The 21,975-nt window shown below is 39.3% G+C and overlaps 1 protein-coding gene across 2 annotated transcripts in view; it reads right to left on the bottom strand.

Annotated features, from left to right (window-relative positions):
* LOC126175459 (proton-coupled folate transporter-like) overlaps positions 1-21,975 on the bottom strand; it is a 254,716-nt gene that overhangs the window by 104,381 nt on the left and 128,360 nt on the right. For both annotated transcript variants that reach the window (XM_049922264.1, XM_049922263.1), the window contains 2 exons: positions 20,029-20,337; positions 8,641-8,815 (listed from right to left, as the gene is read on the bottom strand). In XM_049922264.1, coding sequence (XP_049778221.1) covers positions 8,641-8,815; positions 20,029-20,137 — 284 coding nt within the window. In that variant the 5' untranslated portion in view covers positions 20,138-20,337. The remainder of the gene's footprint in view (positions 1-8,640; positions 8,816-20,028; positions 20,338-21,975) is intronic.

Below are 21,975 nucleotides of genomic sequence, written 5' to 3'. Positions count from 1 at the left end.
GGAAGGATCCAGATGGCACAGGGTGTGAAGCAGTCATTGAAATGAAAGACGTTGTGTTGGGCAGCATGCTCAGTAACAGGGTGGCCTAGTTGTTTCTTGGCCACAGTTTGTTGGTGGCCGTTCATTGGACAGACAGCTTGTTGGTTGTAATGTCCTAGTAGAATGCTGAACAGTGGTTGCAGATTAGCTTGTAGATCGGATGACTGGTTTTACTGGTAGCACTGCCTTTGATGGGATAGGTAATGCTCGTGACATTACTGGAGTAGGTGGTTGTGGGGGATGTATGGGACACTTCTTGCATCTGGGTCTATTACAGGGATATGAGCCATGAAGCAAGGGGCTGGGAGCAGGGGTTGTGTAGGGATGGATGATAAATTGTGTAGGTTCTGTGGGTGGTGAAATGCCACTGTGAAAAGAGTGGGATGGATAGTGGGTAGGACATTTCTCATTTCAGGGCACACTGAGAGGTAGTCGAATGATAGTCGGAGAATGTGTAGTGATTAAAGAATTTTGGGGTAAGTTCTAGAACACTTGGCTCTCCACCATCTCAAACATTCAATATTTTAATGATGAGGGTGAGAGAGCCTTTTTACTGCACCACACATATCTGTGTGTGCAGGAGGGACAGCTGTCATGAAAAGCCAGGAGCTGCGTCATATGAGTGGCCCCAACAAATGGTTACCAGCAGCACCTTGGAATTTATATCAAAAAGTCAAAGAGCGCTTGTATAATATTATGTGGTTTGTGGTGTCATGAGGATTGTTACAGAGATGTCTCGGCTCTGCATGAGGCAGCACATATGTAATAGTATGGGTGTTTTGTTGATTCTAACATTTATCTTGGAACCAGTTGGCTTGCTGGAGCTTGTACAGAATAATTGTTACCTTGGGGATGAGAGGTGAAAATATATTGTTGTTGAACTGAAAAGATTGTACAAGTACATGATTCATTTCAAGAATAGAGAGTTGGTTAATATTATTCCCATTAACCAGATACAGTCTTCAGAGAATAATTAAGCGGTGAGAGCAACATAGCTCATGACCCAAAGAAGAGGATCGGCTGCATGCACAACATATGAGTCAACTGGAAGAGACATGTGAGTTGTGCAACCCAACACAGCACTGTCTCTCGCCGTCCAAGAAAGCATTAGAAGAAAAAGGGACATTTTAAGCCAAAAATGGGAAGAAGATATTTGAGTTTCCATAGCAACCAGGCATAACAAGACTGGGAAACTGTTTCGAGTAATTGCATTGTTTCTACTGAACCAAAGGAAGAAAGTTGTGAATGCAGTACAATATAAGACAGGAGAAGGTAAAAACATCAAAAGAATGGAGGGAAGATCTCAACTTTTCGATTAAGAGGATTTGGGTGTGGGAACGAAGCAATTCTCACACAAGCCGTAACCAGCCACCGACATCGACGCAGAAACCAGCCGACGCAGTAACCAGCCACCGACATCGATGCAGTAACCAGCCCCTGCCGATGCAGTAACCAGCCGCCACTATTCACCGGTGCTGATTCTACACCTGCTCACCGACCCAACGCAGCCTAAAACTCTATGCTGGGTGAGCAAAAGACAATAATTGTTTGAGTAAGAAAATAAAATAAAATAAAGAGGAAACTGTTCAAAGACTATAGTACTGTAGCTAGTACATTTAGAGGTGAAGTTGTTTTGAATGATCACTAGGTCGAAAATTAATAGGGATATAGATAGAATTCAAAAAACAGGGGAAACTTCAAAACCAGCCATGGCTTTGACAGTGAGAAAGGAGGTGCCAGACTGGTCTGAGATAGTAAATTTACTTAAAGCCCAGAGAGCAGATTCAGCGGCTTTAAGAAAATAACTGATTGATCAAAATTCTTCTTTAAGAAAAGAACTAAATGCTAAGTTAGATGCTCAAATATGAGATGAACATCAACTAAAGTAAAAAAATGTTATGGAATGTAGCCAAATTAATTCAGGTGGTACTGAAGGAATCAGATTAAGAAATGAGACACTAAAAGTAGTAACAGAGTTTTGCTACTTGGGCAGCAAAAGAACTGATGATTGCCAAGGTGGAGGATATATAAAATGTAGATTGGCTACAGCACAAAGAATTTTCATGAAATGAGGAACTTTTTAACATATAATATAAAGTTTCAGAAAGTCCTCCCAGGAGGTATTTGTATGGAGTGTAGCCATGTACAGAGTGAAATGTGGATGACAAGTAGTTCAGCCACAAAGAGAATAGCAGTTATTGAATTGTGACTAAAAGAACTGATTGGTTGATGGGACACATCCTGTTGCAACAAGGAGAGAAGTGTGAGTGTGTGGGGGCGGGGGGGAGGGGGGGGGTTTAAAAATTGCAGGGGAAAGCCAAGGGATGAATACAGTGTGTAGATGAAAATGGATGTAATTTGCAGTAGTTATTCACAGATGGAGAGGCTTGCACAGGATACAGTAGCGCCGGCCGTTGTGCCCGAGTGGTTCTAGGTGCATCAGTCTGGAACTGCACTACCGCTATGGTCGCAGGTTCAAATCCTGCCTCGGGCATGGATGTGTGTGATGTCCTTAGATTAGTTAGGTTTAAGTAGTTTCAAGTTCTAGGGGACTGAGCCATTTGAACCATTTGATACAGTAGCATGAAGAGCTGCATCAAACCAGTAACTGGAGTGAAGATCACAACAACAACATATTTTTATCATGGAGATGTACAGTGCACTAAAATTATTATGTTAGCGCCAAAGCTTATAGTATTCTTGCTTTATATGTTAGTATTCCAGTTGCTATAGGTTTATTTATCGACTGTCATTTTTTATTTGTAGTTCACTGTTGCTATTTGAGTTTACATTTCATCATTTTGTCTTTTGGAGATAGTGAGTGGAGTTGTGAGCGCTAGAAAATGGAATGCCAAGTGGAGAAATGAGAACACTTCCAACACAATCTTCTGTTTAAGTTCATTAGAGGGGTGGCAGCAGCAGAGGCAGTAAGAAACATTTTCACCATGTTTGGGAATACTGCCACTGGACAGAGCACAATAAGAAAATGGTTTTCTCATTTTAAGGAGTATCATTTTGACATTACTGGCCCTCCACATTCAGGAAGACCTTCATGGTTTGATGAAGATCATTTAAACACATTAATTCACAATGATCCACATCAGTGTATTCAAGAAATAGCAAAAGTGATCAACTGTGATCATTCCATCATTTTGTAAGACTTGCATGCAATGGGGAAGGTTCAAAAATTAGATGTATGGGCACTGCATGCTCTAACCCAAAATTACAAAAATTAGCAGGACAACTTATTTGCATCTTTGCTTGCTCGTCATTAATTGGCTCATGAACAACACTGACCATTCGTTTCCAGTCTATCCAGTATAATTACTGGTGATGAGAAATATTGTGCTAACATAAAGAAAAGAAAGGAATGGTTGAACCCAAACAAAGCAAAAACTCCCAGTACAAGGACCTGTGTGCCTCCACAAAAGATAATATTATGCATCTGGCGGAACAACGATGGTGTAGTGTATTACGAGTTGCTTCCCCAAGGTGCAACCATCGCTGCTGACATCTATTGTCAACAACTGAGACATCTTGCAGATGCAATCCAAGAACAATGACCAGGAAGATTATGTGCAGCAATGCCACTCCCTGATAATATCCGCCCACATTCTGTTAGACTGACAACAAACACTATATAGGAATTTGGTTGGGAAGTCATTTCACAACCATCTTATTCGCCTAAACTTGCACCCTAAGATTTTCACCTTTTCCACTCTGAATCAACTAACTCTCAAGGAACTTTCTTTGCAGATGAAAATCCGCTCTGAATATGGCTTATTGAGTTATTTGTCGCAGAACCACATGATTTATACAGCCATGGAACTGAAAAGTTACCCAGCATTGACAGAATTGTAAATAGTGAAGGAGAATGTATTATTGATGACTAAAGTCTCTGTTACTTGTATCTGTTGTGTTTTTTAAACTTATGGGGAAACACTACCAACTTCTGCACAAACTCAGTACAAGGTATGAGAGTGGACTGAAAAGCAGTTTGCATAACACAAAGCAGCAAAATTTTACATAACACACAGAAGTAAAATTTCAATCAAATATTGATACTTCACTAGTGATGACTCATAACCATTATTTCATTATGAGTGAGACAGAAAAGGTTACTAGTAACTTGTATAATAAATTCAGAAAATTCAGGGAGACAGAATGACTGGCTATTACTTACCTTCAGGAGGCCAAACTTTTTACTACTGGCACTATAAACACTTAAAGTAGCAAATATTAATCCTAGAAGGAGGGAGAGGGATTGGTTGCACAAGGTTGCAAAATGAAGGGACTGAGGGTGGGAGTGAAGGGGCATTTAAAGAAAATGAAGCTCAACAGGATGGTGTGATGAGAGGGTATGTTAGAGGGCAAATTCCCATCTCTCATAGAAACTAGTTCTGTAGTTATTGTGTGTCTTGGTGGGGGCGCTGGAGAGGGGAATTAATACTGCATCCTAAAGCGGAGTTTGGTAAAGCAAGCACTCAGGTGTCTTGTGTTGTGCTATACAGCATGCTTAAAATTGGGTACAGATTGCCACCAAGGCAGGTAGTTTTCTTTGACCATTCACACAATCAGTCAGATTAATGATGATCATTCCTTCATAAAAACCCTTGAGTTGTTTCACATGTTGCCCTATCTGTCATAGTGTATGATTTACTAGTGGCTGGGGCTGGTGTACTTAGTCATGGGTGGGTACAAGAAGCACGTTTTACATTGACAATAACTGTAGGGTTAGGAATGTTGAAGTAGTTATTGTCTGGTAATATTACATGGTGTACTCTTGGGTAAAATATTCCGGAGGTAAAATAGTCCCCCATTCGGATCTCCGGGCGGGGACTACTCAAGAGGATGTCGTTATCAGGCGAAAGAAAACTGGCGTTCTACGGATCGGAGCGTGGAATGTCAGATCTCTTAATCGGGCAGGTAGGTTAGAAAATTTAAAAAGGGAAATGGATAGGTTAAAGTTAGATATAGTGGGAATTAGTGAAGTTTGGTGGCAGGAGGAACAAGACTTCTGGTCAGGTGACTACAGGGTTATAAACACAAAATCAAATAGGGGCAATGCAGGAGTAGGTTTAATAATGAATAGGAAAATAGGAATGCGGGTAAGCTACTACAAACAGCATAGTGAACGCATTATTGTGGCCAAGATAGATACGAAGCCCACACCTACTACGGTAGTACAAGTTTATATGCCAACTAGCTCTGCAGATGACGAAGAAATTGAAGAAATGTATGATGAAATGAAAGAAATTATTCAGATAGTGAAGGGAGACGAAAATTTAATAGTCATGGGTGACTGGAATTCGAGTGTAGGAAAAGGGAGAGAAGGAAACGTAGTAGGTGATTATGGATTGGGGGTAAGAAATGAAAGAGGAAGCCGGCTGGTAGAATTTTGCACAGAGCACAACTTAATCATAGCTAACACTTGGTTTAAGAATCATGATAGAAGGTTGTATACATGGAAGAACCCTGGAGATACTAAAAGGTATCAGAGAGATTATATAATGGTAAGACAGAGATTTAGGAACCAGGTTTTAAATTGTAAGACATTTCCAGGGGCAGATGTGGACTCTGACCACAATCTATTGGTTGTGACCTGTAGATTAAAACTGAATAAACTGCAAAAAGGTGGGAATTTAAGGAGATGGGACCTGGATAAACTGAAAGAACCAGAGGTTGTACACAGTTTCAGGGAGAGCATAAGGGAACAATTGACAGGAATGGGGGAAAGAAATACAGTAGAAGAAGAATGGGTAGCTCTGAGGGATGAAGTAGTGAAGGCAGCAGAGGATCAAGTAGGTAAAAAGACGAGGACTAGTAGAAATCCTTGGGTAACAGAAGAAATATTGAATTTAATTGATGAAAGGAGAAAATATAAAAATGCAGTAAATGAAGCAGGCAAAAAGGAATACAAACATCTCAAAAATGAGATCGACAGGAAGTGCAAAATGGCTAAGCAGGGATGGCTAGAGGACAAATGTAAGGATGTAGAGGCTTATCTCACTAGGGGTAAGATAGATACTGCCTACAGGAAAATTAAAGAGACCTTTGGAGATAAGAGAACCACTTGTATGAACATCAAGAGCTCAGATGGAAAACCAGTTCTAAGCAAAGAAGGGAAAGCAGAAAGGTGGAAGGAGTATATAGAGGGTCTATACAAGGGCGATGTACTTGAGGACAATATTATGGAAATGGAAGAGGATGTAGATGAAGATGAAAGGGGAGATACGATACTGCGTGAAGAGTTTGACAGAGCACTGAAAGACCTGAGTCAAAACAAGGCCCCCGGAGTAGACAACATTGCATTGGAACTACTGACGGCCTTGGGAGAGCCAGTCCTGACAAAACTCTACCATCTGGTGAGCAAGATGTATGAAACAGGCGAAATACTCTCAGACTTCAAGAAGAATATAATAATTCCAATCCCAAAGAAAGCAGGTGTTGACAGATGTGAAAATTACCGAACAATCAGTTTAATAAGCCACAGCTGCAAAATACTAACACGAATACTTTGCAGACGAATGGAAAAACTAGTAGATGCCGACCTCGGGGAAGATCAGTTTGGATTCCGTAGAAATACTGGAACACGTGAGGCAATACTGGCCTTACGACTTATCTTAGAAGAAAGATTAAGGAAAGGCAAACCTACGTTTCTAGCATTTGTAGACTTAGAGAAAGCTTTTGACAATGTTGACTGGAATACTCTCTTTCAAATTCTAAAGCTGGCAAGGGTAAAATACAGGGAGCGAAAAAATATTTACAATTTGTACAGAAACCAGATGGCAGTTATAAGAGTCGAGGGACATGAAAGGGAAGCAGTGGTTGGGAAGGGAGTAAGACAGGGTTGTAGCCTCTCCCCGATGTTATTCAATCTGTATATTGAGCAAGCAGTAAAGGAAACAAAAGAAAAATTTGGAGTAGGTATTAAAATCCATGGAGAAGAAATAAAAACCTTGAGGTTCGCTGATGACATTGTAATTCTGTCAGAGACAGCAAAGGACTTGGAAGAGCAGTTGAACGGAATGGATGGTGTCTTGAAGGGAGGATATAAGATGAACATCAACAAAAGCAAAACGAGGATAATGTAATGTAGTCGAATTAAGTCGGGTGATGTTGAGGGTATTAGATTAGGAAATGAGACACTTAAAGTAGTAAAGGAGTTTTGCTATTTGGGGAGCAAAATAACTGATGATGGTCGAAGTAGAGAGGATATAAAATGTAGACTGGCAATGGTAAGGAAAGCGTTTCTGAAGAAGAGTAATTTGTTAACATCGAGTATTGATTTAAGTGTCAGGAAGTCGTTTCTGAAAGTATTTGTATGGAGTATAGCCATGTATCGAAGTGAAACAAGGACGATAAGTAGTTTAGACAAGAAGAGAATAGAAGCTTTCGAAATGTGGTGCTACAGAAGAATGCTGAAGATTAGATGGGTAGATCACATAACTAATGAGGAAGTATTGAATAGGATTGGGGAGAAGAGAAGTTTGTGGCACAACTTGACCAGAAGAAGGGATCGGTTGATAGGACATGTTCTGAGGCATCAAGGGATCACCAATTTAGTATTGGAGGGCAGTGTGGAGGGTAAAAATCATAGGGGGAGACCAAGAGATGAATACACTAAGCAGATTCAGAAGGATGTAGGTTGCAGTAGGTACTGGGAGATGAAGAAGCTTGCACAGGATAGAGTAGCATTGAGAGCTGCATCAAACCAGTCTCAGGACTGAAGACTACAACAACAACACAATATTACATCGTTTGACAAGCATGTAGCAGAATTTAGGGTGGCAGTGCAAGTCAGCACTTGGGGTGTGGTAAGGATATCAGGAGAGATTATCTCATTTCAATGCGAAACCCTGGCATAACAATCTGTTGAGACATTCAAGGAATGGTTGGTACTGGATGGTTGGGTGGTGAGAGGGGTGCTTCTGACTTCTTTAGAAGTGACACTATGTTTGTGACAGAGTCACAGGAGGAGGCTGTCCAAGACATTTGTCTGTAGGCAAGATTTGTGTTTCAGTTGCTAGAGAGATGAATGAGTGGAAGAGGTTATTGGTACAGAGGTTGTGGGATATTGTGTTGGAGCATATGTGTTTAACTTGGATGCCTAGGCTGTAGAAATGGGAGCACTAGACATACAATGGTTAGTAGATGCAGTTGCAAACACGAAACAGGGCAGGTTGGTGCAGTGAACTACAGACTGTAAAAGCACATTTGGGAAAACTGCTGTCAATTGGCAATGAAGGCTTGTTTCTCTGGTTGTGAAGGCACATGGCTTTTCTCCAGAAAGGTTCATATTTCTCAGAAACAATAGAGATCATTATATGCCACATCAAACATTTCTTCTGTTCTTTATTTCTCCTCATCCCCCACCATCATCACCTATCATCACTGCTTTTCTGACAGAAGGTGTATCATTTGTACATATCATAGTATTTTATTTTGCAAATAACAAATAATGCATTTCTTACCTCAATGTTCAGGGTATCAGGTCAAGTCATCAACAATGGATATCATTTTTATTTCTACTATTAAATTAATGAATCACAGAGTTGGTTATAAATTGTGACTGTTGATTGTTTATGCAGAGTAACTCACCTCAATCCTCTTTTATCAGCATGACTTACATCGGCAATGTAGCTGTACGAAGATAAGATCAATGCAATAAAGCCACCAGTTAGAGCAATAGGTATGGACGCAGGAAGTAAATAGCGTGGTGGCAAATGGTCTATAGTAGAGAGTCCAGCATATGCTGCATATGTTGTTGCATGACCTGTTGAACACAGAGAGAAATGGAGTTAACAATAAATATATGACACAAAAAAGCTAATTCCGACATGCAAAGTTTCCATTATATGATTCAACAAAAAAGATTTAGGTTTATAAGTAACTTTTCTCACTTAATTCTCTTATGTTTTTATACTTTGTTGGAGATATTGTCATCTCATTGAAGTTCATTCACGTCCATTTACAAAGACTGATCATGAGTCTCATAAGACTTATCAATTGCTGCCTCACCAGAAGAGAGTGACTTATTACCATGTTGTCAAACTGTGGTCATCCCAGTCAGAACATGAATGAGTTTATTTACTTCATGTCAGAGGCAATGTACTTTATAAAACCCAAGAAAAACTTGTTATTAATCTATCATTAACATTTACATTCACAGATAAAAATATACTTTTTTCTTATGAAAACCCTTGCATTTTTACATTGATCACAGTCTCACTTACACATTTATTCTTATGATGACTATTTTTGATCAATATTGATCGAAATCAGCAATCATAAAAAGAATGCACAACTAAAACAGTGAAATAAAGGATAAATTTAAACTTCAATAGAGTTGCAGAATCTTTCATGAAGAATTTGTAATCAACAGTGAAAAGCTCTTGCCTTTCCTTTCTTTAATAATGTTATTCTGGCAGTATTACTGCATTGTCCACCGCTAACAGTGGTGATACACTTCATAAAAATTCAATATAAGATTGAACTAAGTTTAAGAGAACATCAAGTTGTACACTCACAAAAATTAAGAAATTTTATAAACAACTTTTTTTTTACAATAATATTCTGCCAGAGTTTTCGCATTAAATATTACTAATGGTAGGTCCATGATGTTGCACTGCAATAGATTCTGAGAGCAGGTTAGAACAACACTGACTGAGTTTTCCCACACTCACAACTCATTTGCATGCCCATATTTACTGAAACATTTTTTGGTGTCCAACAGCAATTCATATTGCCTACCTAGCCTGATTATCGAAAGAGATGACTTATCAGAGATACTCAAGGTTCAGGCAACAGTTGTGGCTTGTGCCCAAACATGGCACTTCAGTTACAGCCAATACATGAGGTTGCACCACCCTCTGACAAATGTTTACTACTAAATTCCACATAGTCTGGCTATTGCCAGCAATCTCTTGCTAGTCACTGAAGCCTTTAGCTATGCACTAAGAGGGATTTGACCTTGCTTGATTTACATTTGTGGTTTGAATTGCTCCCTAGATTGTTGTATGTGCTTAAGATGAATTTGCTACACTCTGAATTTGTCATGGATTAACCTCTGTTGTCATTTACCTTTGGAATTGCCTGTTTCGTTCCACTAGCCTTCTATGATGTCACCAGTCCAATTATCATAAACTAACTATGCAGAGGAGGATAGAAAAGTTCTGGTTTCAATTATATTTTCACAGGTCTCAGCTTTCACTATTAATTATGATAGGCCAGTTATATGATTATGTCATGTTTCCTGGATTAAGACTCATTCTTCAGTTTCTCTTTGGCTCTGTCACCCCCACTGATTGTTGATAAACGTTTTTTTTTTTTTAATTTCCATGTGAGATTTGTCCCAGCTCCTGAGCTTTCCCTTGTTGTTCTCAAACCACCGCTGGGCTATACCATCCAGATATAATTAGGTGTTAGATGATACAGTTTCTTTTACTACCAGATGCATTCAGGGACAGGATCAAATCTTTTTAGCTATTTAGTTGGAACCTGGTCATCATCTCCCAGAAACACAACTGGATGCCTGCTGTGCATCTGACACACACACACACACTCACACACATTTCCTTTTTCTCCATTGATAGTTGGACAATGTGAACCATAAGACCATAAGAGGAATGTACTGGCTGTTATATTTACTTTCCTATTAATGAAGATGATAGCTTTTATCCAGTTATGCTGATGTCTGAGATTTCCAACATCCCTGTTCAGTTTTGTCATGTAGGATCTGAAACTGAGTACCAGCTATGAGAGCTAATTTCTCAACAAGAACTAGCTTTTTGCACTGAAAGCAAGTTTATAGAAAATACATGAAGTCATATACAGAGCTGTTATACCTGCCTCATCAGGCAACGCTCTTATGTGTACATACCTAGAATGTTCTACTAAATTACAATGTTTAATTGACATGTAAGTCCCAAAAGCTTCCATAAATAAGAACTGTTAAGCCACAAGTAATTGCTGGAGGAAGGTATTTAGCCAATGATCTGCACAGTGGCAGCCACTGACCATAACCACAACATAAAGGTGTACAACCCAAGCATGTAGCAATAAGTATGTTTCACCTTCTATTAGATTTCACCAACACAACAAGAAATTTAGAATTGAAATATGAGTCAAGGACACAGCATAGTATCACCAAGAACATTTGCAGCAGCTCCAGAGGAAGGGAGGAATAAAGGAAGAATAGGGTTTAATGTCCCTTCAGCATCAAGGTCATTAGAGGCAGAGCATCAGCTCAGATTGTTTGAAGGATGGGCAAAAGAATCAGCCGCACCTTTTTAAGGGAGCCATCCTGGCATTTGCCTACAGTGATTTAGGGAAATCACAAGAAACCTAGATCTGGGTGGTTGGACATGTATTTGAACTGTCATCCTCCCCAACGCACTCTAGAGGCAGGTATAAGAGTCCTAAATTAGAAAAAAAAGAGACAGAATATGTGTTAATGAAATGAAGATAAGCCAACTCCATTTTGATAATTTTTATGCACTGTTGCTTTTATTCGACATAAACTTCAATAACAAATGGAAGATATAAATACAGAAAAGTTGAAAGTAAGCTCAAAAATCAATTAACATATGACTAAAATAATATGTAATAAACTTATCAAAACAAAAACTTTATATTCAACTAGATGACATGTTTTGATATTTAGAGTAGCTACGACTGAATGGCCAAGGAAAATGGCAAAAGAAGAGTAAAATTTGCCTATAGTGCTTTTAGTAAACTAAATACAATTTTCAAAACTAAGTTTTACACATGAGAAGTAAAGGCACCTAAGTCCAATTTCCATAGCTCTGACTTAAAACTGTATTTTAATACATACATGCTACTTCATTTGTGGTCAAAGGGAGGCAGTCTTGCTCCACCCCACTTCCAGTTTAGACTGTGTTAAAGCTAAAAATTCCATCCTAACAGGTCTCAGAAAGCCCAATGGTACCAACTGAACACTATGTCATCCTCAGCCGAAACGCATCTTGGATGCAGATATGAAGCGGTCAGGGGTCAACACACTGCTCTCCTGGCCATTGTCAGTTTTCGTGACTGGAGCTGCTACTTCTCAGTCAAGTAGTTCCCAAACTGGCCTCACCAGGGCCAGGTGCACCACACTTGCCAACAGCGCTCCATAGACCCAGAGGTCACCCATCCAACTGCTAGCCAAGCCCAAGAGTGCTTAACTTTGATGATCTGACAGGAACTGTTATTACCAATGTGACAAGCCTATTGGCCAATGTTAAAACAGCACACATAAATATATCGGAATAACAAATGTGGTTTCAAGTCAAAACTGTGGAAACTGGAACTAGACTCTCTTAACCATCCTGTACAGAGTTCCCAGTATGTTCTTGAAATCTGATGTTTACAATCATTGTGTATTCCTAGTTTTTACTTACAGAAGTAATACAGGGGCTCTTAATTTGAAAAATTTTCATGTTCTAAGAGCTGTTCATTTATGAATGGAGAGATGAATATTTGGAATTACTAAGAGAGACAGGACAATGTTGCTGTCATGATCTTCAGTCTGAACTCTGGTTTGATGCAGCTCTTTGCACTATCCTGTGCACTTCTCAAAATGTCTGCATACCTGCTGCAGCCCATACCTACTTTAACCTGTTTACTGTAGTCAAGTCTTAGTCATTCACCTAAATTTTTATGCCCCACACTCCCTCAGTTAAGAAACTAACAATTCCTTGATGCCCCAGGATGTGCCCTGTGATCAACCTTTCCCTCCTCTTATTCAAGATATGGCATACAGTTCTTTTTTCCCTAATTTGGTGCAATGTCTCTTCATTAGTTACTCAGTATACCCATATAAACTTTAGAATTTATCTCTAACAACATAGTTCAAAATCTTCTACTTTTTTATTGTCTGTATTGTTTACTGACGATATCTCACGTCCATACAAGGTACACAAAAACTTTCTGAAAAGAGTTTCTAATAGTTACACTTATATTTTACGTTAATAAATTTCTCTTTTTCATAATTTTTTTCTTGTTATTGCCATATACCATTTTACATCCTCTAAACTTATACCGTTGTCAGTTATTTTGATGACCAAATAGCAAAATTCATCTACTAATTCTAGTGTCTCATTTCCTCACCTAATTCCCTCAGCATTGCCTAATTTAATTTGAATACACTCCATTACTACAGTGGAACCTTGCAAAGCAAGTATCATTCATTCCAGAGTCTTACTCATAGTACAAAACACTTGTTAAGTGAAACAATTAATCCTGTATAAATTAATGTAAAACACAATAACGCATTCAGTGCAGAAAAAGTACTTCAAGTTTTATCTTATTCATGCCATTTATTCAAAGAAAATTAATCATACAGTATTAAGTACTTTATTATTATTCACAATATATAACTAATTCTTTTTTTACTACGAAGCTATCTATAGTCATTTGTTTCTACCAACACTTCAACACTTGGTGAAAATCCAACACAGCACTATCATCAAATAAATTTAAAGAGCATGCAGACTCTGCTTTATTGGGGTGATGATTTTCAATGTATGATGCAACCAATTCTCATGCTTTCAGAATTTCTCTCACTGTGCCAGAAGATTTCTGCTTTGCTGTTAATGCCTCCTCCTCCTCCTCCTCCTCCTCCTCCTCCTCTGAACAACTCCTCTCCCAACTTCCTGCTGTGAAACACACTGCAGCTCCATAAACTCTTCAGTGGTCATTTCCTGGCTGTGAGCTTCCACAAGCTCATCGATATCATTTTTATCCACTTCTCATCCCATGCTCTTGGCCAAAGACATAATCTCATTGACTACAGGCTCTATAAGTACTAACTCAAATGTCTCACAGTCACATTTGACAATGCACTCCAGTCAAATCTTCTTCCAAGCAGGAGTGAGAATTCTCTTGGTAACCCCTTCCCATGCCTTTTTGATCATCTTGATGCAGGCAATGATGTTGAAGTGGTATTTCCAGAGCTCTCTGAGACTGAGATTGGTAGCTTCAGTCAGCTCAAAGCAATGCCTGAAAAGTGCTTTAGTGTGAAGCTTCTTACAATTACAAATAATCTGCTGGTCCATATGCTGGAGTAACAGAGTGGTGATGGGAGGCAGAAATTGGATGTTGATGAGCTGAAATTCTTCAAGGCCTGGAGAATGGGCAGGAGCACTGTCCATAACAGGCAAGAAACAGAATGGCATATTAATCTCAAGCAAAACGTATTTTACTGAAGGACCAAACACTTCATTGATCCAATCACAAAAAACATAATGTGTCACTGAAGCCTTGTTGTTGGACCTCCACATCGCATTTAACCTGCTGGTCTGGATTTTACACTTCTTGAAGGTTCACGGACTTTCTGAATGGTAAACAAGCAGCGGTTTAACTTTTAAACTGCCATTTGCATTGGCACAGAATAGCAGTGTGAGATGGTCTTTCATTGGCTTGTGACCGGGCAATGCATTCTCCTCGGCTGTTATAAAGGTATTCTTTGCCATCTTTATCCAGAACAGACCCATCTCGTCACAATTAAAAACCTGTTGCGGCAGATAACCATCAAAATCTACACACATCTTGAAGCTGATGATGAAGTTCTCTGCTACCTTTGTGTCAAAGCTGGCAGCTTCACCATGCCTCACAATGCTGTGGATGCTGGTTATCCTCTTAAACTTCTCGAACCACCCAAGGTTTCCCTTAACCACTTCTTCGACCACTGATGATCCTGGCATCTTCTTAATGACACCAGCGAAAATCATTCTTGCCTTCTCACAAATAATTTTCTCATTAATAGTGTTACCTTGCAATTGCTTTTCATTTATCCATATACGGAGCAACCTTTCAATATCATCCATAATATGAAACTGTTGTTTAGATACTCCAGTCACTCTCTTTGAAGCACCTATGTCCTTAATCTTGTCCTCGTTCCTGAGAATAGTGCAAATAGTTGATTTAAACCAATTGTACGCTAAATCAGCAATGCTCACACCACATTCATGTTCTTCAATGATTTTACATTTCTTTTTCTTTCTCTTACAGCCATCCTCTTGTGGCTTTATCTTTGGGGACATTTCTATGAAGGTTATTTAAATTTGCACACAAAAAAGCACTGTGTGAACATAAGTTTTCAAAAAATGTGAGATCACAAGCTACACTAAGATGGTAGCAGAATGAGAGCTAAACCCAGACTGCAGTATGTACTAAAGACATTGTTCATATGCTGCTGCTGACAATGAAAGCTCTTCATATTGCTGAACATTTCCCCCACCACATGTGAACGGCTGATGACATTACACTAAATCGATAAATTGTTGTCACTTGTTATGCGAAACATCACTCATTAATCGAGTCATTTTTTTACAACTTGTTTTGCTCATTATGCGAATTGCACATTATGGGATGTGCTTGTTAAGCAATATTCCACTGTACTCCCTTACGTCTGTTGGTTTTCAGCTTACAACCTCTTCACTCTCTTAAAGCATTATCAACTGTGTTCAACTGATCTTCCAAGTCCTTTGTCATTTCTGACAGGAATACAGTATCATCAGTAAACCTCAATGTTTTTATTTCTTCTTCCTAAATCTTAATTCCATTTCCAAATTTCTCTTTGGTTTCTTTCACTACCAACTTTGTGTACAGACTGAGTATGATGAGAGATAGAGCAATGCTGTTTGAAACTACTCTGAATTACTGCTTCCCTTTCCTGTCCTTTGAGCCATATAACTGCAGCCTGGTTTCTGTACAGGTTGTAGGTAGCCTTTTGTCCCTGTAATTTTATCTCTGATAAATTCAGAATATTGAAGTGTAACTCACTCTAAACTACAAAAAACTTTTTCTTAATCTGCAAATGCTATAAATTTGGGTTTGTCTTTCTTCACTCTGTCTTCTCAGATGAGTTGCATGGTCAGCATTGTCTCACACATTCCAACATCTCTTTGGAACAAAGATCAGCTTCTACAGATTGTTTCCTCCTTCTGTTCATAATTCATGTTAGTATATTGCAACAATTACTTTTCTGATAACAACATCCTGCTGAGTCATCCCTGTCTAAAGATATGTACTGGGGACTGTTTTACTTCCGCAATACTTTATCTAAGAGGATGCCATTATCATTAAAAGATACTATAGTGCTGGGTACCCTCTGAAAATGTTATGGTTTGCCCTTGATTTTAGCAGTGCCACAGTACCAGCATAGCAAGGTCAAGTTAGTTAATGTTACAAAGATAGATCAGTTAATCATCCACATTATTCATCTGCAACAATTGAAAGGCTGCTGCCTCTCTTCAACAACCATACATTAGTTTGACCTCTCCACAGATAACTCGCTGGTGTGGATGTATCTACGATACTGCTATCCACATTGTTGAGGTCTGCAAGCCTTCTCATCATGATAAGGTCCATGATTAGTAAGAGAGGAAAATAAAGGATCATGTCAGGAAACAGCCAGAAGTGACAGGCTTAATTATGGCCACAGTGAGACTTAACTGGAGGTTTGAAAGACTAGTGGGGTGGTGAATAACTGGTAGATGGACGATGAAAGTTCTTTACTAGATTCAGACTGATAAGAGAAGTCAGAGATGATGCCATAATGAAAGGTGGGAAGGAGACATTACAAAGCATACCGGAGCAATATGGATGCCTATGGCTGAAGACCATAATGTCTAGAGATGTCTGAAGGAGGCCTTTATCCAGCTTACAATATGAGATTGTGCATTTCAGAGAATAATTGTGGAGAATTTTGCACTGGGTGTCATATAATGAAAGCATAATTGGAAAGAAAACTGAAAATGAGCAACCTCTATAAGCTAACAATTAATAAAATTACTTTTGTATCACAGCCAGCAGCAGACACATGTGCAAAGAAAATCTACTGATAACAGAAGGTTTCAGAACTGGAGACGTTTATAGCTGGCTAAACTGAAGAATGAGTTGTAGGAGTTGGGCTATCCAGCGATGAAATAGGACTATCATACAAGGCACAGCCTCCCACTTTGACATACGATATTTAATGCATACCATTGTGGTGATTCTTGATCTAGAGCTAGCTCATTCAAATCTTAGCAGTAGAAAAAGATTTCATCGCCAGTATTTGTCTATCAAGGTGAGAACAATTTCTAGTGCAAAGTCCTCGATCACCATGCTATGTGCCAATTTCTTGAGTTAATCCCAAACCACCCCACAGTCTCATGGAATGGAGACAGGACATACTGCTGATGGTATTCCAGTAGCCAGAAGCTGTAATCTGAAGAACTGAAGCTATTCTTTTACATTGTAAAGAGCTTGTCTGACATCAAATTATTTTCAGCAGCATACACTAAGCAGAGAACAGTAATTTAATAAAAAAATTTGATGGCTTGCATTTTGCCATTTAATATTATCACAATGTTATCAAATAAGAAGGAAAAAGACACTAAATGTGTTTCAAGTCAACTTGGCTGTACAAATACCTAATTAAAGTTCTATGTAAATTATTTAAGCAATATGTAACAGTAATCACAATTTTTATGCAAATGAAAGAAAGATTTTGTTTTGATTAATACACTTAATTTTCAAATTCCAATACAGTTGTCTCAACTTCATCCACTACACATCAACATACTTTGGTAAATGACAGGGCTTCTTACATTGAACGCAACTTATTATGTAGTATGAATCTCTTCACACAAACTTTGTGTGGTAACCATGTCAAAATCTTCAACAACCCTTGTAATAACTGAGATTCCACTTAATGAAGTTAGTATTCAAGTTTTGAATTACCAAGGCACATGATTTATCTGTATCTGACACACACACACACACACACAGATACAGACACACATTCACTCTGAACAACACACTTTGCAAGCTCTCTATTGATAAGTTCTTGATTGACAATTTCATTTTATTTACAAACTGCCTATTGGCTTCTGTCTCGGGTTCTTCGGCCGACATTCATCTAACGATTTTTCTGACGTTTCACCAGCACGAGTGGCTGGCATAGTCAAAGCTTCACCCTCCATTGCCGGTGGTGAACTCGAGCCGAGCTCGCGGCCGCAGACTATATGTACCTGGCACGCCAACATCCGAGGGCTTCTCCACGGTCGTTTCCGGTGCGGTTCTCCTCTTGCTACCTGCAACGGTCGTTCACTGCAGTATGGGAAGCCAGGATCCGTTTACCTTAAGGCTTTCCTCTTTCTTGTTCAAACTGTTCGTGTGTTTTTGTATTTCTACAGCTTCTCTGAACATGCGCGTGTCATAGTGCTTCTCTACAGCCAGAACTTCCGTATCAGCAAATTTTATTATGTGGTCGGTCTCATTCAGTGCATGCTCTGCCACTGCCGATTTCTCCACCTGCCCCAACCTGCAATGTCGCTTATGCTCTTTGATCCTGGTGTTAATAGATCGTCCAGTCATTCCGACATAAACTTTTCCACATGTGCATAGTATACAGTATATTGCCAACATTGCAAGTGGGTCTGTTTTCTCCTTTGCTGATCTAAGAGACTCTTTGATCTCCCTTGTCAGTTTGAAAATCATCTTTACGCCATGTCTGCGCAATATACGGTCGATTATGTCTGTCACTCTGGGAATGTATGGCAGAAAGGCCATACCCGACATTTCTTTTTGTGGTTCCTTACTTCGCTGAGTGTTTGGCTCTGTTACACTTCTAATATAATTTGTGGAGTACTCATTGCCCCTCAGGACAGTTTCCAGGTGTTTCATTTCTCGTTTGAGGTGTTGCAGCTCACATATTCGTCCTGCTCTCGTTACGAGCGTACTGATCATGCCTCTTTTCTGGCTCAGGTGGTGGTTTGACAGTTTGTGCAGGTATCGGTGCGTGTGTGTCAGTTTTCAATACACGCTGTGTCCCAGGTTTTCGCCGTCCCTTGTGACCAGCACATCTAGAAATGGCAGTTTCTTGTCCTTTTCTACTTCCATGGTAAATGTTATGCTGGCATGGAGGCTGTACAAGTGTCTTAGGAAGTCACCGAGCTGTTCTTCACCATGGCTCCACACCACGAAAGTATCATCGATGTACCTGTACCACACCTTAGGTTTGCAAGTTCTGGCTGTAGAGAAGCACTATGACACGCGCATGTTCAGAGAAGCTGTAGAAATACAAAAACACACGAACAGTTTGAACAAGAAAGAGGAAAGCCTTAAGGTAAATGGATCCTGGCTTCCCGTACTGCAGCGAAAGACCATCGCAGGTAGCAAGAGGAGAACTGCACCGGAAACAACCGTGGAGAAGCCCTCGGACGTTGGCGCGCCAGGTACACACAGCCAGCGGCCGCGAGCTCAGCTCCAGTTCACCACCGGCAGTGGAGGGTGAAGCTTTGACAATGCCAGCCACTCGTGCTGGCAAAATGTCAGAAAAATCATTAGATGAACGTCGGCCGAAGAACCCGAGACAGAAGCCAATAGGCAGTTTGTCAACAAGTGGCCACGAAAGCCTTAACAATTTTGTGTCATTTTATTTACATGCAATATAAATGATAGTCAAGTCTAAAAACACAGCTACAAAAGTTTTTCAAAACTGAATGGACACATGATTGGGGTTTTACAGCCCATTTACACTGAGGTCATTAGAGCTGGAGCACAAGCCTGGGTAGAACAAGGATGGGATAGGAAATCGATAATCTCTTTCCCACAGAGCCATTCAAACGTTTATCTTAATAGAATCAGAAAAACCATAGATAACATAAAATAAAGAGTCATTAATGATCAAGAAGTCAACAAGACTAATAACTAATTAATGTCCATATATAGACTGTTATTACCATAATACCAGCTGCATAAAACTATAATCCTGAAAGAGTGTTACAGCTTTGTGTGTGGGGGGTAGGAAGGAGAAGGAGACATTTTTGGTTCTTTGAAGAAATTCTTTATCAAAATCCAAGCTTGCAGTAATCCTTTTCCACATGGTTTTCCCACTGATGTATATCACCTCTGACACTCAGTTTCTAGCAATATATTTTCACACAGTAAACCCTACATTAAACTAACTTCATATTACTATCATATCACACTTACCTATCAAGGGGAAGAGAAGCAGAGGTTTTCGGCCATGTCGGTCACTCCAGGGGCCCAAGAAAAGGGTTAGTGTAGCTGGCAACAAAGTTTCCAGTAAAGTCTTGCTCATGAGCAGGCTAGCAGTATGAGGTTGTTCTGAAGTATTATTAGTGGAATCGAGGTGAGAGCACACAGTTGCATTGTAACCCAAATCTTCTTCACATACACGTTGCAAGAATAATGTCTGTGTGACTGTGCTTGATACTGCTGATGCTGCTAGGAAAAGAAATACTGCCGGTTCAACAGTTGGTCTGGACAATAGTCTTCTACCTGCAACATAGCACAATTGCACATCAAAAACGTTTTTTATGTAAAAAGTGTTCTACAGTAATAATACAAAATCTTGTATCCATAACACATAATAAATATTAACGATAAACGAGAGATCAGTTCAGTATGGTAAAGCAGTGTGACAGAGAGAGAGAGAGAGAGGGGGGGGGGGGGGGGGGGGGGGGGGGGGGAGATATGGGGGCAGAATGTTTGAAGAATTTCAAATTTAAACCTGAAGAATGCACTATTATCAGTCTAGATAGCATGTTGAACAAATTTTTGTATATCTTTTATCTACACTGTTACCTTCTCCTCCTTTTTGGTTATTACGATAAATCCTATCCCCAGCTTTGAACATATGGATAAATTTGATGTCTGAAAATTTCTGGACAGAATCCTATGCTTATCGGGCTATTTATTATGAAGCTACAATTTCTAATTCAAGTTCAACAACATAACGCAAAATTCTACATGAGCACAATATGCAACTTGTGTGTGGATCAAAACTTGGCCTGTCTCGGCTTTCCTCAGTTCTTCTCAGAAGTACTCTACAACATGACATTCGATTTGCATTGCAGTGCAGCATTTTTCAGTTGGCATGGCATTCTTCAGTTTGACTGAATCATGGTGTCAGCACTGTTTACCCTTCACTATCTGTTTGTGGTATAAGGGAAGTTCTCAGGCCCAATGGCTGTCTGCACAAAAAGTGGCAGTCCAGCAATCTATCTTCATACATCTTTAAAAATGAATGTGAATGACGGAAGAGAAGAATGAGAATTATCAGTATCTATAAAGCAGTCACATAATCAACGGGTACTGCAAATTTACTATGCAGTTACTCTGCAACACTATGCAGAAAGACTTTAAAGATTTAGTTGATGATGAAAAGCAAAAACTTATTACAATTATCAACAGATGGGATTCATTGTTCTGTACAGCAAGAAGCACTTTGTGCTAAATTGTTAGGCATGGACCCCTTGATGAATTTGTGAAACAAATATTAAATTTTCTGAAATCACACGCATTATTCCACTGTCAGTTGCAACAGTTCTTGATGGAATTAGAAGAAAAATATGGAGACTTGCATATTAGCGTACAACAAAGCATGTTGGTTAATTCCAGGGACATGTCTGGAATGATTTTTCCATTTAAAAATCTACTGTTGTTGAATTTATGAAGGAAAAGCAAAGCAAGAACAAAAATTAGAACATCTGCAATGGATTGCAGATCTTGCCTTTTAAGTGGACCTGACTGCACACTGCCACAGTAACATATTGCAACATGAGAAACAACTTATTTTTGATTTGATGGAGAAGCATTTAAAAACAAAATCACATTGCGAGAGGGTCAGTTTCTGCCAAAAGTCTGTCCATTTCCCTAAGCTCACTGATGTTAAAGAAGGCATGAGGTTTAACGAATTCATTGTGACCTTGAAAGAATGACAAAGATAGTTTTCTAAATGTTGTGAGGACACTGCCAATCTTACATCTCTTTTCAAGCTGGTTTTGAGACCGTTTGTTGTTTCAGTTGAAAGCACCCCTGTGCAAGTACACAGGGAACTGATTGATCTGCAATGTAATTTTCATTTAAATTCTTTTATATTGTAAAAGCCCAGGAGGTCCATAAGAGTTTCTATAT

The sequence above is a fragment of the Schistocerca cancellata genome, chromosome 3 (genome assembly GCF_023864275.1).
Source record: "Schistocerca cancellata isolate TAMUIC-IGC-003103 chromosome 3, iqSchCanc2.1, whole genome shotgun sequence".
NCBI classification, from domain to species: Eukaryota; Metazoa; Arthropoda; class Insecta; order Orthoptera; family Acrididae; genus Schistocerca; species Schistocerca cancellata.
Note: the sequence above shows the minus strand (reverse complement) of the source record. Positions and strands in the feature narration are given on the sequence as shown.